Here is an 18,362-nt window from a genome sequence, read left to right as displayed (position 1 = left end):
CTACACCAGACTCTGAAACACTGCAATCAGTTATTTTTTGTGTAGTATTTGGAATTCATTTAGAACAATACATTTTTTACTCTGACATTATGGACTTTTTGGTGATCACTGGCAAACACTCCTGATTGAATAACACAACACAGTATAAGTCCAAGGGGGTGAATGCTCTTTAGAGCCACTGTTGATCCATGTTTCGGGTGGGTAACACAACGTGTACTGTTCCGAGCAAAAGCATGTCTGGGACTAGGTAACTATTTTCAGAACATTTTTATGCTGGAACAACTGTAACAAATCATATTTGTATTTTAACTGTAACTCACCTACTAATGACCAAAACATTATAATGTGCATGCACTAATTTTAACATTCACCATCACCACCCAGAAGTCACAGCAACAGAGTCCCGCAGGGAAATGAAGCACATTAACAGAACTACAACACATCTATCCTGAGCGGTTGGGTACTGCTGCTGGAAATGTACCTTCATTTGAAAACATTATAAATGAGAACATTTGTTTTGTTTACCCTAATCCCACAGAGGATATCTCAAAATGCAAGCTAAAGTATGAGACAAAGAATACCTTAGGAATTGTGTGTGTGGGGACTTAGTCTCAACAGTCAGCACCAGAGTATTGACTCATCTAATAACTCATAGGAAATAGTTAGCTCTGGGTTTATGCTTTTAGTAGCAGCAGCATGTACTTGACTGGGTTGTAATACTAATGGAAATATAGGCATGGTCAGATCTCATTTTGCGCTTTCATCTCTGTTTGCTCCTCTTCCTGCTGATTTTACAGCAGATCCCCACACACTACAGCTGCAACCATTTCAATGTCACACCCCCCCCCCCCTCCACACAACTAATCCTTGGTCTCCCTCGACACTTGGAAGTGTCGGTCTGCTGTCAACAAGGTTGCAAGCAAGAATTCACATATGATGCCTTTCAAGCCATTGATTTCTATGTCTAGTCTTGATTTTAGGTTTTTTTAATTAATTTAGTAATTTTTAGGCAATGTTCAGTGCATCTGGATTCAACCTAAGAGTGCATTATAGTGAAATTTAGTTGAACTAAATGTGAACCACTTACAAACTAAATGTTTATTTGCTGGGTGTCAGTAAAGCCTATTGTCTGTATCCTGAACAAATCCTCTTTTGCCACTGGCCGTTTTAATAGTTAATTAGCCATTCTTGAATGACATTGATACAGTTTAACTGACTGTTTCTTACTAAGTTTACCTCCACCACAAATAGTGTCTATGTATGGCGTTTGCCACTGGCCATTTTAGCAGCGTATTAGCCAGTAATAAGCTTTACCGGTATCTACTAACTTTTTTCTTTCATGGCAAAACAACATACATTTTTCTTTCATTCATGAGTGACATTTATACAATAACTATCAATAAAGGCACTATTTTTAACCACTACGCCACGGCATTACACTTTTCAACAGTCGCTAGACTCCATTGAGGATTGTATTAAACTGACTAAAGTTTCTTATTAAGTTTACCTCCACCATAGCGTCTATGAACTGTATTGCTTTTGCCACTGGCCGTTTTAACAGCTTATTAGCCAGTAATAGGCTTACTAGTATCTACTAACTTCCTAGGAATAATCATAAGAATTGAGCAATTTCTAGCGAGACTGAAGATTAACTTTTCCATGCCAGAAACAGTTGCAATATAACCGTATACAGTTTCAGTTAAGGCTTACTATAACGTAACTACTCTATGTTAAGCCAGCAAATGTGTTTGTCAATCCTGATCCAAAACACATGCACAGATGCGTACTTCAAAAATCCACCAGAAACAGTCGCAATATAACCGTAAACTGTCTTATTTCAGACTTACTATAATGTAGATACTAATTGTTTTAGCCAGCGAAGTTTTCGTCTATACGGAATAATTTATAATGCGCACTTTGCTTCGCCTGAGAGGAGATACGAACTTGGGACCTATAGCTCACAAGTCTGCTTCTCTAACCACTACACTATTTAACAAAGGGCAGTCATTCAGTCAGTCAGTGACTCCCTCACTCACTCAGTAAGAGACATTCACTCTTCTTGGACTGCTCCGCTTATGCGGTCCGGCAAAAAGAGTAGAAATCCACCCTGAAGAATTGTGAAAAGTTTTTAGGTAATATCTAAATAGGACAACAATCCGTCACCCTACTGTAGGTCAGTGTACACCTAGTACTTACATATTCTAGTTAAAGTAGTAAACCTGTGTTCTTATTACTATTTAATTTGAAAATCAAACAGGAAAACAGCAAACGAGAAGCAAGTGTGTTTGTGTGTGTATGTGAGTGAGTTTATTATTGTGACAGTTGATTGTGACTGTCAGCATCATTCCTCAGTAACAAGGCATCTCATTTCTTTAAAGTTTACCTTGGCTAGCCTCTCACCATCCTCTCTCTTCACAACCCTCTCCTGCGTGGCATCAGCCTGGGGAGAGAGAGATAGACAGAGATGATAAAAGTAAAGCTTTACCACCAAAGTAATCCTTTGCTGATAGACATAAAAAGTAAGGTAACTCAGGGAAGAGATCCCCCTAAGATAAATGTCTAATTGCTGACACAAAAAATGCAAAGTTTGGAAAAGAAACTATGCGTAGATTGCCATGCTCAGGCATAAAAAATGATAAAGGAAAATGAACGGCTACAGTAGACAGATTGTAAAGACAGCAGTCCTTAGATGTATGACCAAATGTTTTTTATTAGTTTGTAATACTGTTGGGTATTTATGATATTTTTAACACTGTGGTGGGGCCAACCTCATCTTAGACACATTTTTTGTATTTTAAGAATATTTATTGTGCTAAATTAAGTGGTTTCAAAATAATACACTAAAATGTACTTGTTTTTTGACTTGGGAAACTGGGCTAGCCAATGCCTAAACTACAGCTAGAAACAAATTATCAACCATTGGATGTCTCGCTCCATTTGGGGTGGCATCTCCAAAATACAGACCTAGCATATAACTACTCAAAAACAAGAAAAACATTTCTCTATAAACAATTGAATGCAACAATTGATCTACTTATCACAAAATCTATTTAATAGAATAACTTACAATATTTTGAAGAACCATGGGATATTTTTTGTTTCTCAAGTCTAGTGGTGGAAAGGTTTTTTTAAATACGTTAGTTTGTGTTTTTTTTTTTTATAATTAGAGAGAGGGGGGGTCTTACCCGATGTTACCATATATTAGGATCTGTTGGGAAGGACTGTGATGCTTTCTGGGTTTTTCATTATTGGTAATTTGAAAAATGTCTCGACATCCCACTTAAGAGCACCTTTTAAATTGTCTAGTAGGGAACATTTGGCCCGTAACTCACAAAGTCACATGCAAAACAATGCCATCTCTTGGATAGAGCTGGGGCTTTGTCTGCTAGTTTTTGTTGTATCAGTCTGTTTTAATGGTGTCTTGTCTGTCCCGTCTTGTCTGTCCGGTCTCTGTGTTGTTGTGTCTATGTTGCTATCTGCTGTCTGCAGGTGACTGTTTGTCTGGGATCAGAAACCTCACCTTGTTTCCCAGCAGCATCAGGACTGCATCCTGCTGGGCGTACTCATGGATCTCAGTTAGCCACGCCTGAAGTAGAGGAAAGACAAAGAGAGGACAGACATTACACAAAGTCTCATGCCCTTAGTTGGTTAGTTGGGGGGCCAATAATGGAGAGTCATAGATGAGACAAAGGTCAGCATAAACAAATAGGGGCATCCAATCTACTGAGAATAAAGAAGAGTTGCTCATGATAGGGAGTCAAAAACACTTGAAATATTATCTGGAGACATACAAGGATTGTTATGGAGATTGAATCCAATAAGATATAGAATAAAGGTTGAACAAAGAGGCCGTGAGCTGGCAGATGAAAAATAATGTACTTATAAAAAATGGAAATGAGTACAGCAACAGACGTATCTTTTTGTAGAAATATGCAGACAGCTTAGGGAAAGTTACAAAAGGGTCAGGAGAAGCCAAGGGCAGAGAGAAAAGTGGGTGAAAAGATTAGACAGGTAAAGAGGGGGGGAACAATAAAGTGTTGTTTGACAGAGGAAACAAGACAGAGGCCGGGAGTTAAAACAAAGTGTGTTACAGAGCAATGCCCTACACAACCAACAATTTTTTCCTCACAGCTGTACAGTATTACACAGATTGTATTGAATCCCAGGAAGCAACAGCGAGAGAGAGTGTGGGAGTGCAGTGGACAGAAGGATAAGAGTACAAAGCCATAAACATACACTTAGCATCACCACTAATAAAACTCCTCTGCAGCCAAGGGCAAGCCAAAAGGGAAATAATAAAAAGCTCAATGACACACAAGCCCATATAATCATCCTCAAGGTTGGAGAGTACAAACAAATGTCAATTTATCTATTATATTACCAGTAAAAATATTGTAATCAGATTACTGATACTTCCTTTATTTTAGAAAGAATGTGTGTGCAAACATTACATTTTTCATCTGGTTTATGACATGGGCCTACTGTATTGTGTAAGCTGCACATGGATTGTTGACTATTGATCCGCATTGGAGTGCAGTCGACACACATCCATACTGACCAGAATCCAACAGTGTAAACTCAATGTTTTCTTTATCCAATATATTATATTTCCCAAAACAATAAAATTATCTGGTCCCAGAGTTGTTTTAACACTATTGGGGAAAGTTAGCAAGGATATGAAAAGTAGTGCCAGTGTCCTCACTAACAAGCTACTCCTCTCACCAGAATATTAACATAACTCAATTCCTAAAATGTAGAACAACACTTATTACAGGTCTTCTAGCTAGCTAGCTTACCATCAACTTCCCTCATTCTTTGCCTTGCTAAAATGTGAAACATGACACTATGCCAACTGTGTAGCCACACATGAAGACCTCAAAGCACAATAGTCAATTACTCCACAATTGATCAAATGTAACTTTGTATTGCTAGGTCAGAGGAGTACCATTACAGATAGTTTATCTGCTTCATAATAACAAAAAAATTGCTCTCACATGAATCCAGTGGTTTTCCCATCATTTTTATTTTGCTTTTTTGGAAGCATTTTGCAAGATTGTGTTTGTAGCACCCAGATGGTTGCTGTTTGGTAAGAAGAAGCAATATATCAGTGACTGCCTTCGCTGCCTTTAGATTTGGTCCTGAAACATGTTGCTTTGTTGGCAGCCTGTTTGGCACTGGGATATCATTCAAACTAGAGAACACCACAGGAAAATACTCAAGCTGGTTCAATACAGTAACTGCCGACTAAAATATCCAGGTAGGTGACTCAGCTCAACAAAAATGGCGAGCCAGTGGAAAAACTTGCATTTCAAGGTGAAGCCTGCCTATGCACAACTCATTGCATCCAATGCGAATTAAACAGGAAAGGAGGCTCATTGGTTTTTTCTGCAAGCTTTTGTCAAACTGTAGTAATAAATGATGATTTTACTTCAAGGCACATAGAACCATCATTGTATCCTCTGCGGATCCCAATAAAGCGGGCATACCACCAATGTTTCATGGGGGGGACAGGATGTTCCTTGATGTACTGATCTATAACACATATGTTTAAGATTTTATAGGACAGAAGTAATCTGTAAACTGTCAGAGGGAGATGCATCTCATGCAATATGCATAGGAAATATGTCAGATTCTGTGAAATTCAGAATCTACAATTGAGAAGTCATGTAAGTTGGACTTCATTTGGGAAGTAATTTCATACAATGTGAATGTAATTTTCTGAAAGCAAATACCTATTATGGAAGTTTTATATGAATGATCAAATAACTTTATGTAAAAGAGTATATCTACATTTAAATTGAGGTTTCATGTTATCGAAAGTGTTATCGTTGTTGTATCCTTATCCTGAAATACAGGTTACCATTATTTTTGTTTGAGACAGCTGGCATTGCTGTGTAGCCTAGCCAACAACGTCCCATATGACATTTGCAATGGCTAAACCGTAAAGGCTACCGTAAAGTAACCATAGCTCGTAGCAGTAGGCTACCGTCCTTACCGTTCAGTCTGTCATCTGTCATCAAAATATAAAGTTTTAAATAAATATTTCTGGACTAACGGTCTGTCACCATGTCAGTACATTTTAACTACTGCTTGCACTCTGAGGTGTGAGTGTGTGTGTCTATGTGTGTGTATGTGTGTGTGTGTAACCTCTGCTGTTTTTTTCTTTACATTTATTGTGTTATACCTGAAATTTCATAATTTTCCTTTCACAGTATCAGCTAGAGGAGGATGTCGACGAGGAGAGGCAGGAGCAAAGTCAGCAAACACATACACAGCCAACCAATATCAGAAACTTTTCAGAGGCACAGGAAAAACGACAAAAACTCATGGGAAACATGGATGGGACAGTTGCTAATGTTCAAATGTTTTTTTATTAAAGGAGTGTATGTTCAAGTACATGGGACTGATTGTTTTGAATTTTTATGTTTTTTTGTGGTATCGAATTTGGTATTGAGAATCGTGGAATTTCACTGGTATTGGTATCGATTACAACATTTCTGGTATTTTGACAACCCTAATTTAAACATATGGGCCTATTTTCTATTTAAAGACATAGTAAGTGCTACAACTAGCTAACTATGAGACATTAGAAGCTATAGCAAGCTAACTAAACTGTTTAATAGGTAATCTCTTGAAAAGTTTGCTAACGTTACATGTAGTTCCCTATACAGGTAGCTGCTTTTGACATTGCAACCTAATGTGGAGCAATCTGTTAATGTCATATTGAACACATTCGTCCTCACTCTGCTCAAGCCATGTTCCTCTTGAAGGTCATTCTAACTAATGAAAACCTTCAGCTTTGTCAGAAAGTTCTAGTAAAAGCCAACAGTATCGCAATCATTTTCCTTTTTCGGGGGTCCCAGTCACAGTTGGATGAGACGGCCAGGGAGGAGCTGAGGTGAAATATGGATGCATGACAGTAGTATTTAAAAGTGGATAACTTATACAGAAGTATTTAGGTTATAATGTATAGCCCATATCTTGAATGTTCACATTTATTAAGAGAACCAGAAGGACGTTGAGTCAACTAGTCTAGTCATGCCAGAGGGTTGTGTTAGAGCTTTGGAGGTGAGGTTGCGAAATTCAGGTACAGAACAGGAAATATGTATATGTAGATCACATTATATCAGCCACACACATTGAAATACAGACGACTGTGTAGTAAATCTTCACTAAAAGCACACATTACAGACAATATCTTAACTGAGTAATATTAAATGAAATAGATGAAGGCAGTATTTTTCATGTTTATTCTAGCTGAATCAAAAATATGTTGTGTCCACCAGCGCACATACACCATACAACAAAATGTATGGGGATCCTTGGCCATCACATTTATATGAACATCCCATTTCAAAACCATGGGCATTTGCAAAAAATATTTGTCCCCCTCACATTTTAAATCAAACCTACGCCCCTGGTACTGCAATTCAGCATTCAGCTGTGAAAGTTCAACTTGTTTGACATTTCAAGAGGACCACAAAAGATGTAACTTGTTAACTATTTGTAATATCCACATTTTTAAATAGAATGTATCCACATTTGTTGTGGAATGATTTTAAAATAGTCAAACATAATTACTCAATCAATTATACCAGTTTGGAAAGGCAGTCAGTATTGTGAGAAGAGGAAGCATAAATGACAATAGAGGGGCAAGGAAAAATACACTTCCTAATCATTATTTTTCTGTAATCCATCCCATTAATAGGTTTTTAAATTGACTGTGGCACGGATCCACCCTGCAGCATAATAATATCCCTCATCTCAGCAGTACTCCAGGCAAAGCACCACCATAATGATGCTTAATTGTGCCCCCTAGTGAAATAGTCCACATTGACTTTCTGACATTGCAGCCATCAATCCTGCTTGCTGTTTGCAGATGGAGTCTAGAGCCTTTTTCTGCAAACTGGGAATTTTGTAATTACATCTGTGGATGATCTGGTAGGTGTCAACAATTTAACCCAAATTGAACCCTTCAGTGAAAACTCAGGGGTCAGTGAAATCAATCTCAAACAGTGTGAACCTGTGTGTGTGTGTGTGTGTCTGTGTGTTTGAAGAAACGGGTGAATCAGTGATGACACAGATTAGTACCTACATAATTACCTGTTTCCATCTGTGTTCCTTATTGATGTTGGTTCAGATTGAAGGTTTCCCTAGGTAAAGATCCAAGATCATCTTACCCATCTTAAATCCTAACCTTAAGCATTAAGCAGAGATTGGAATTTAACATGAGACAAGGAGGGAAATGGGGGATGCTTTTTTAATTTCAGTCTTGGGAGTCCAAGACCAAGTCCAAGGGAGGGTAATTTAATTTTATAATTGTTTACATGTCAGTTTTATAATCGTTTACAATCGTTTACATCTATCAGACTTTTGGAATTTATGTATTGACTGGTAGAACATACCTTATTTCTATGTATTTCTATTGGCAATTTGTTCAGTCCCTCTTTGTGCTTGGCACATACAAAGCATGGATATAGCGCAATATACTGTAGGTGAAAAAAAATCTTTAAAAAGCTCAAAAAACAACAACCTTCAACTAGTTCTCTACTAAAGAATTTAAGATTTCCTCTGCAATCTCTGTTTGCTTTAGATAGTATTTAAATATTCAATGGACTTTCAGAGTCGAAGGGAGATGTCCCTTTAGGGGAAACATTTAGTGGAATGAACAGTGTGTTGGAGGAGTGGCTGCTATTGAATGTAGAGAACAGTCCATGTGGATGGTTAGAATATCAGTATGAATGTAGAGAACAGTCCATGTGGATGGTTAGAATATCAGTATGAATGTAGAGAACAGTCCATGTGGATGGTTAGAATATCAGTATGAATGTAGAGAACAGTCCATGTGGATGGTTAGAATATCAGTATGAATGTAGAGAACAGACCATTTGGATGGTTAGAATATCAGTATGAATATAGAGAACAGTCCATGTGGATGGTTAGAATATCCGCACTATTTAATGAAGCTGCCAGTTGAGGACCTGTGAGGTGTCTGTTTCTCGATTAGACACACTAATGTATTTGTCCTCCAACTCAGTTGTTCTGGTTAGAGCCAGTTTGCACTGTTCTATGTGTCACGCCCTGATTGGTTTCACCTGTCTCGCTGTTGTCTCCCTCCCCCCCACCATGTGGCTCCCATGTTACTGTTACCGCTTGTCTACTTATGCCTGTTTTCTGTTCGCCCGCTGCCAGATCGTATTGTCTTTTCATGCATTTCCAGCGATTACTACCATGTTACCTGTCTCCTGTTACCCGTTCACTGCTCTGCCTTCCCAGTTACCGAACTCCTGCTGTCCCTGACCCCGATCCTGCCTGCCCCCTGTGCCTCTGCCTTGTTGACCACCTCGTTACGAACTTTGCCTGTCCCCGACCTCGAACAAGCCAAACCCTCTGTACCTCTAGTGTCCCGATTCGCTTTCTGACCTCTGCCTGCCTGTCGACTATGGGACTGCCTATCGCCACTATAAACGTCTGTGCATGACACCTCCTCTCTGACTCTGTGTCCACACTTGGTTCCACACCCCCAACCCTGTCAGAATGATCTGGCCATGACGGACCCAGCGGACGTGGAGCGTATGCAGAACGCCATACCCCTGCAAGGAGCTGCCCTGGGACGGCATGAAGAAGCCCTACGCTCCATCATGGACGAACTCGCGAGACAGAGGGACGCCCAGCGGCTAGCCACCAAGGCAATCACAGAGCAGTTGGGACGGCTGGCCCAAACACTACCACGCCAGGGGTCCCCACTACCACGCCAGGGGTCCCCACAGCTGCCGCTGTTCCCCTCCGAGAACCCAGACTACCGCCACCGGAACGGTTCTTGGGCGAGGCCAAGACCTGTTGGTCCTTTCTGAAGCAATGCTCGTTGGTATTTGAGCTACAGCCCTCGTCATTACCCACCAAACGTTCTAAAGTGGCCTACCTCATGACTCTGATGACAGGCAGGGCTTTGGCCTGTGCGACTGTCACCTGGGAACTGCAATCACCGGTGTGTGGCAGCCTGGAGGCATACTCCACGGAGGTCAAGCAGGTTTTTGGTTCCCCGGTGTCGGACAGGGAGGCCGCTCTGGGTTTATTCCGTTTACGTCAGGGTCCCCGCAGCGTTGCTGACTATGCTGTCGAATTCTGCACCCTGGCAGCTGATAGCGCCTGGAATCCCGAAGCCACGTTCTTCTTAGGCTTGTCGGAGACCATCAAAGACGAGCTCTCTGCTCTGGATCTACCAACGGATGTGAACGCCCTCATCTCCCTTGCCACCAGGATCGGTAGTAGGATACAGGAACGCCGTTGGGAGAGAGGCCATCACTCTGGCGTTTCACTTCCCTCTGAGTACCCAGCTCCACAACGTATACAGCCTGAGGCTGCCCTGCCATCCGAGTTCTCCCGGAGTTCTCCGACCGCTGCCGAACACTCCCATTCCGAACCCATGCAGGTGGGTAAAGCAAGGCTGACACCTGCTGTTCGCCAACAGAGGCTCCTCTCCCGCAGCTGTCTGTATTGCGGCGGCCCCGGTCACTTTGTGGCAAACTGCCCAGTAAAAGACCAGGCTCACCAATAGCCACAGGATTGTTGGCGAGCCGCTTATCTACTCCCTGGACACCCACAGCCCGGCGTCTGCTCCATGCCACTACCATAGTGGGGTCCCGTTCTCTACCTGTCCAAGTCCTCATTGATTCCGGGGCTGACGAATGTTTCATCAATTCCACCCTCCTGCTCCAGTTGAACGTCTCGTCTCGCCCTCTCCACGTCCCTGTTGATGCCACTGCCCTGGACGGGCATCCTATTGGGTGTGTCACCCATATCTCCGAGCCGGTGTCCATGCTCATTACCGGCAATCACCGGGAGATGATCCAATTCCTGCCTTTGAACTCGCCACAGGTCCCTGTTGTACTGGGTCACTTATGGCTCTGTCGGCACAACCCACTCATCGACTGGTCCACCGGCTCCATCACAGGCTGGAGCCCCTTCTGCCATGTTCACTGCCTACAAGCCGCCCTGCCACCGACATCATCGAGCTTCTCTGGACCAGAGGAAGCCATCAATCTCACGTCGGTTCCTGCGGAATACAATGGGCTTAAAGCGGTTTTCAGCAAAGCCCATGACACTTCTCTGTCTCCACACAGGCCTTACGATTGTGCCATCGAACTCCACCCAGGCACGTTGCCCCCCAGGGGACGCCTTTACTCTCTGTCCGGACCGGAGACCAAGGCCATGCAGGAATATGTTGCATTGTCACCTCGGGTTGGGATCATATGGCCGTCATCTTCTTCTTCCAGCGCTGGTTTCTTCTTTGTGGGGAAAAAATACAAGACGCTACGCCCTTGCATAGACTACCGGGCCATAACGACATTACGGTCAAGAACCGTTATCCTCTCCCTTTCCTCTCGTCGGCCTTCGAACCCCTCCAGGGGGCAGTGGTTTTCAGCAACTCGACCTGCGCAATGCCTACCACCTGGTCCGAATAAGGGAGGGCGATGAGAAGAAAACCGCATTCAACATGGCCACCGGGCACTACAAATACCTCGTAATGCTGTTTGGACTGACCAACGTCCCTGCAGTATTCCAAGCCCTCGTCAACGATGTCCTCCGGGACATGCTGAATGACCTCGTCTTTGTCTATCTGGATGATATCCTGATATTCTTGGGCTCAGCCCAAGAACACGTGTCCCACGTCGGGTTCTCCAACGGCTCCTGGAGAACCAATTGTACGTGAAGGCAGAGAAGTGTGAGTTCCATCGGTCCGCTGTTCCGTTTCTGGGATTTATCATCTCCGCAGGCGGCGTCCAGATGGATCCAGGGAAGGTACAGGCAGTCGCGGAGTGGCCTGTTCCTACCACCCGGCTTCAGCTCCAACGTTTCCTGGGATTTGCCAATTTCTACCGGCGTTTCATCAGGGACTTCAGCACCGTGGGCGCCCCCTTCACTGTCCTCACCTCCACCAAGGTCCGTCTCGTGTGGTCCTCTGCTGTGGACCTGGCGTTTGCCTTGCTCAGACGGCGGTTCACCACCGCCCACATTCTCATCCATCCCGACCAGGCCAGACAGTTCACAGTGGAGGTGGACACTTTGGACCTGGTAGTAGGAGCGGTCCTGTCACAGTTATCAGATGTGGCCAACAAAGTACACCCCTGCGCGTTCCTTTCATGCCGGCTCTCCCCAGCGAAGGAAAACTATGACATCGGGAACAAAGAACTCCAAGTTGTGAAGGTGGCATTGGAGGAATGGAGGCATTGGCTGGAGGGGGCAGAACAGCCATTCTTGGTATGGACAGACCACAAAAATCTGGAGTATCTCCAGTCTGCTAAGCGGTTGAGTGCCAGACATGCTAGAGGGGCTCAGCACTTTGCACGCTTCGACTTCACGCTGGCCTACCGTCCAAAAACATTAAGCCGGATGCCCTCTCCAGGGTGTACAGCCCTGCTACACAGATGACCGTACCGGACACCATCCTCCCCGCTTCCTTTCTGGCCACCACCCTCGTTTGGGGGGTGGACGCCGCGGTACGCCAAGCCCAACGCACACAACCGGATCCTGGAGGGGGTATGACCGGGCGTCTATTTGTCCCTGACCTGGCCCGCACCTCAGTACTGGAGTGGGGTCATTCTTCCACTCTCTCGTGTCATCCGGGGGTACGCCGTACAATGCTGTTTATCCGTCTGCATTTATCCATCAGCGTTTCTGGTGGCCATCCATGGGGAGGGACGTTCCTGATTTTGTGGCCACCTGTGCCATCTCTGCCCGAAACAAGATGTCTCGACAGGGCCCCAGTGGGCTCCTACAGCCTCTGCCCATTCCCCGTCGGCCCTGGTCCCAAGTGTCTTTGGATCTTGTCACCGGTCTCCCACTGTCTGACGGCAACACCACCATTTTGACGGTGGTCGACCGGTTCTCCAAAGCGGCCTGTTTCATTCCCCTACTCAAGCTCCCACCTGCCAAGGAAACCGCCCTCCTGGTGCTGCACCACCTTTTCCAAACACACAGTCTCCCCTCGGACGTTGTGTCTGACCGAGGTCCCCAGTTTGTCTCCAGCTTCTGGAAGGCTTTCTGTTCCCTGATAGGCTCAACGGTCAGTCTGTTGTCCGGATACCAACCCCAGTCCAATGGCCAAGCAGAACGAGCAAACCAGGATCTGGAAACCACCTTGCGGTGCATGGTCTCCTCCAACCCCACTACCGAAACTACCCTTTGAGTGCTCCCTGGGTTATCAACCACCCCTGTTCCCCGAACAAGAACCAGAGGTGGGAGTGCCTTCGGCCCAGGCCTCTGTCCGGCCTCTATCATGGTGCCTGGAGAAGGGCCCGCAAGGCCCTCATCCGCACCGCCTCCCGTTACTGGCGACAGGCCGATGCTGGACCCCGCTCCCCGCTACCGTGCTGGACAGATGGTTTGGCTGTCTGCTCGTGACCTGCCCCTCAAGGTCGACTCCCGGAAATTGGCCCCCCGGTTTATCGAGCCATTCCAGATTGCCCACGTTGTCTATCTTGTGGCGGTCTGGCTCCATCTGCCCGCCTCCCTTCGTGTGCACCCCACTTTCCATGTGTCTCGTCTCAAGCCTCTTCTGTTCCCAGAGCCGCCCCTCTCCCGCATTTGGTTGACGGTCACCCTTTCACCGTGCGCCGCCTCCTGAGGGTCCGACCACGGGGCAGGGGTTTCCAGTACCTGGTGGACTGGGAGGGCTACGGGCCGGAGGAATGCTCTCGACTTCCACCGGCGGTGCCCCGGTCTGCCAGTATTGCGCCCGGGTCGGCCACCAGGTGGGGGCGGGGGGGGACTGTCACGCCCTGATTGGTTTCACCGGTCTTGCTGTTGTCACCCCCCCCCACCAGGTGTCTCCCATGTTCCTGTTAACGCTTGTCTACTAATGCCTGTGTTTTCTGTTCGCCCGCTGCCAGATCGTATTGTCTTTTCCAATCGTTTCCAGCGATTACTCCCGTGTTACCTGTCTCCTGTTACCCGTTCTCTACTCTGACTTCCCAGTTACCGAACTTCTGCTGTCCCTGACCCCGATCCCGCCTGCCCCCTGTGCCTCTGCCTTGTTGACCACCTCGTTACGACGTTTGCCTGTCCCCGACCTCGAACCAGCCAAACCCTCTGTACCTCTAGTGTCCCGATTCGTTTTCTGACCTCTGCCTGCCTGCCGACCATGAGACTGCCTATCCCCACTATAAACGTCTGTGCATGACACCTCCTCTCTGCCTCTGTGTCCACGCTAGGTTCCACACCCCCAGCCCTGTCACTATGAAGACAGTAGTACACAATGTTGTATGAGATCTTCAGTTTCTTGACAATTTCTCACATGGAATAGCCTTCATTTCTCAGAAGAAAAATAGACTGATGATATTCAGAAGAAGGTTCTTTGTTTCTGGCCATTTTGAGCCTGTAATTGAACCAACAATTGCTGATGCTTCAGATACTCAACTAATCTAAAGGAGGTCAGTTGTATTGCTTCTTAAATAAGCACAACAGTTTTCAGATGTGCTAACAAAATTGTAAAAGGGTTTTCTAATTATCAATTAGCCTTTTAAAATGAAAATCTTGGATTTGAAAACAACATGCCATTGGATTACCGGACTGATGGTTGCTGATAATGGGCCTCTGCACGCCTATGTAGATACTCCATTGAAAATCAGCCGTTTCATCCACAGTAATCAGTCACAATATTACCAATGTCTACACTGTATTTCTGATCAATTTGATGTTATTTTAATGGACGACAAATGTGCTTTTCTTTTGAAAACAAGGAAATGAACAGTAGTGTACATTTGTAAAAGGGATAATATTTTCGAGCTCTGCACCTTTACTCCCTGTAATTTCATGAATAGATGCGGGTGATGTAGGGTTGTTGGTCTAAACCAAGGGAGTAATGTGATATGTCTGGAATAGAGTCAGATATCAATTAATAGTTTTATAATTTGTAATCATGATGAATACTAATAAAAAAATAAAAAATATTATCTATTACTTATAATGCTTTGAGCTTCGTTACGCTGTTCCAAAGGTCTGAAAAAAATAGCATTTTTAATAACCCACTGGGCTGTAGTGTACCTTAACACACATGTGTACCTTTTTACAAAAACACACATAGAAAAGTAGAATTATATTGCAGTAATCAATACAAAATGTAAGTGAAAATTCACAGAAAGAAAAATAATTACAGTAAAACTACAGTGAATGGTAAACAAAAAACAGTATTGTAAGGATTGGGGTGGATGATTCATGGATCCTGCCTTCTGTTAGGTTCTGGCCACATCACCTCATCCACATCACAGGCAAAGTAATCTATGGCTAGGCAGCGGCTAAAATATCGCCATGCGCTCCGTATCCAACCCTGGTGTGACCCCACCTCAATTCTCTCTGTATGCCACTTCCATTGCTTGTAGATGAGGCAGGAGGGCATGTAGTTGCTGGTCAGACACTTTCCAAACCCAAGCTGAAAATAATTCCTCAATCGGATTGAGAACTGGGCAGCAAGGGGCAAAGTATACAACTTAAGTTATTTGTGAACCACTGACAATAAACATCTCCTGTTCATGGGTGAGCAGATGTTGCCTTTCACCCTCAGGAGGCCATCTGTCAGTACTGCAGAAAATACCAGAATATGATGTCATTCATTTGGATCTTTTTTAGATACAGTACTGTCATACTGTACACAATATTAACACTGTATTACATGTCATTCACAACACTCTACCCGTTTTGTTTTCTTCACTTTCTTCATTAGATTTCTTCCCAGATCTAATATTGTAGGACAACATTGTACAGAATGATGTGCAACAATAACATAGGTACAGTCTGGTGCAGAAAGAAGAACAGACATACCTGTTCTTCAATCTAAATGTCCGTATTATGGATTGTAGTGTGTAGCGACTCAGGTTGGGCTGGACTCCCTGCCTCCCTCATCGTCAAAGCATGATTTACGATATAGTTCACCAAAGTGGCCCTAACATCATGGCCCCAATAGACGGAAATATGCCTCAGTCTATTGCCCGGTCCTCTTTGTTTTTGTCCTCATCCTCCCCCTACTCCTCCTCTCGTTCTCTCTCTTAGTCTTCCTCTCGCTGCATCCATGTTCGCAAAGTTCTCACAAAAGAGGTGAGCTTACCTGTGGTTTATTTGTAGCAAGCAAGAAAGCACGTTTATTTACATAGCACAGTTCATACATTCAATTCAATGTGCTTTACAAATAAAATATAAAATTACAATAGCATAAAAACAAATACTGAAATGAAAACATCAAAACAACATCCATCCATCCATCCATCCATCTTCTCCCGCTATATCCGGGGCCGGGTCGCGGGGGCAGCAGTCTAAGCAGGGATGCCCAGACTTCCCTCTCCCCAGACACTTCCTCTAGCTCTTCCGGGGGGACACCGAGGCGTTCCCAGGCCAGCCGGGAGACATAGTCCCTCCAGCGTGTCCTAGGTCTTCCCCGGGGTCTCTTCCCGGTGGGACGGGACCGGAACACCTTCCCAGGAAGGCGTTCCGGAGGCATCCGAAAAAGATGCCCAAGCCACCTCAGCTGACCCCTCTCGATGTGGAGGAGCAGCGGCTCTACTCTGAGCTCCTCCCGGGTGACCGAGCTTCTCACCCTATCTCTAAGGGATCGCCCGGCCACCCTGCGGAGAAAGCTCATTTCGGCCGCCTGTATCCGGGATCTTGTCCTTTCGGTCATGACCCAAAGCTCATGACCATAGGTGAGAGTAGGAACGTAGATTGACTGGTAAATCGAGAGCTTCGCCTTGCGGCTCAGCTCTTTCTTCACCACGACAGACCGATACATCGACTGCATTACTGCAGAAGCTGCACCGATCCGTCTGTCAATCTCCCGTTCCATCCTTCCCTCACTCGTGAACAAGACCCCTAGATACTTAAACTCCTCCACTTGAGGCAGGCACTCTCCACCAACCTGAAGTGGGCAAGCCACCCTTTTCCGACTGAGGACCATGGCCTCAGATTTGGAGGTACTGATTTTCATCCCCACCGCTTCACACTCGGCTGCAAACCGTCCCAGTGCATGCTGAAGGTCCTGGTTAGAAGGGGCCAACACGACAACATCATCTGCAAAGAGCAGAGACGAAATTGTGTGGTCCCCAAACCTGACACCCTCCGGCCCCTGGCTGCGCCTAGAAATTCTGTCCATAAAAATTACGAACAGAACCGGTGACAAAGGGCAGCCCTGCCGGAGTCCAACATGCACTGGGAACAAGTCTGACTTACTGCCGGCAATGCGGACCAAGCTCCTGCTTCGGTTGTACAGGGACCTGACAGCCCTTAGCAAAGGACCCAGGACCCCATATTCCCCAAGCACCCTCCACAAGATGCCCCGAGGGACACAGTCGAATGCTTTCTCCAAATCCACAAAACACATGTGGATTGGTTGGGCAAACTCCCATGAACCCTCCAACACCCCGTAGAGGGTATAGAGCTGGTCCAGTGTTCCACGGCCCGGACGAAAACCACACTGTTCCTCCTGAATCCGAGGTTCTACTATCGGCCGTATTCTCCTCTCCAGAACCCTGGCATAGACTTTCCCGGGGAGGCTGAGAAGTGTGATCCCCCTATAGTTGGAACACACCCTCCGGTCCCCCTTCTTAAAAAGAGGGACCACCACCCCGGTCTGCCATCCCAGAGGCACTGTCCCCGACCGCCACGCGATGTTGCACAGGCGTGTCAACCAAGACAGCCCCACAACATCCAGAGACTTGAGGTACTCAGGGCGGATCTCATCCACCCCCGGTGCCTTGCCACCGAGGAGTTTCTTGACCACCTCAGTGACTTCAGCCCGGGTGATGGACGAGTCCACCTCTGAGCCCTCATCCTCTGCTTCCTCAATGGAAGACGTGTCAGCGGGATTGAGGAGATCCTCGAAGTACTCCTTCCACCGCCCGACGACATCCTCAGTTGAGGTCAACAGCTGCCCACCTCTACTGTAAACAGCGTTGGTAGGGCACTGTTTCCCTCTCCTGAGGCGCCGGATGGTTTGCCAGAATCTCTTCGAGGCCAGCCGATAGTCCTTCTCCATGGCCTCACCGAACTCCTCCCAGGCCCGAGTTTTTGCCTCCACAACCACCCGGGCTGCAGCCCGCTTGGCCTGTCGGTACCCGTCAGCTGCCTCAGGAGTCCCACAAGCCAACCAGGCCTGATAGGACTCCTTCTTCAGCTTGACGGCATCCCTTACTTCCGGTGTCCACCACCGGGTTCGGGGATTGCCGCCTCGACAGGCACCGGAGACCTTACGGCCACAGCTCCGAGCGGCCGCTTCGACAATGGCGGTGGAGAACATGGTCCACTCGGACTCAATATCTCCAACCTCCCTCGGGATCCAGTCGAAACTCTGCCGGAGGTGGGAGTTAAAGATCTCT

The 18,362-nt window shown here is 45.7% G+C and overlaps 1 protein-coding gene across 1 annotated transcript in view; it reads right to left on the bottom strand.

Moving 5' to 3' along the window:
* Window positions 1-18,362, bottom strand: part of LOC105027500 (ras-related protein Rab-26) — a 151,154-nt gene that overhangs the window by 2,559 nt on the left and 130,233 nt on the right. Inside the window, exons 6-7 of the mRNA XM_010899623.3 lie at window positions 3,521-3,586; window positions 2,384-2,440 (exon numbers count right to left, since the gene is read on the bottom strand). Of these exons, the coding sequence (XP_010897925.1) occupies window positions 2,384-2,440; window positions 3,521-3,586 (123 nt within the window). The remainder of the gene's footprint in view (window positions 1-2,383; window positions 2,441-3,520; window positions 3,587-18,362) is intronic.

This window comes from Esox lucius, chromosome 11 (assembly GCF_011004845.1).
Source record: "Esox lucius isolate fEsoLuc1 chromosome 11, fEsoLuc1.pri, whole genome shotgun sequence".
NCBI lineage: Eukaryota > Metazoa > Chordata > Actinopteri > Esociformes > Esocidae > Esox > Esox lucius.
The sequence above is the reverse complement of the archived record's forward strand: the minus strand, read 5'-3'. Positions and strand labels throughout refer to the sequence as shown.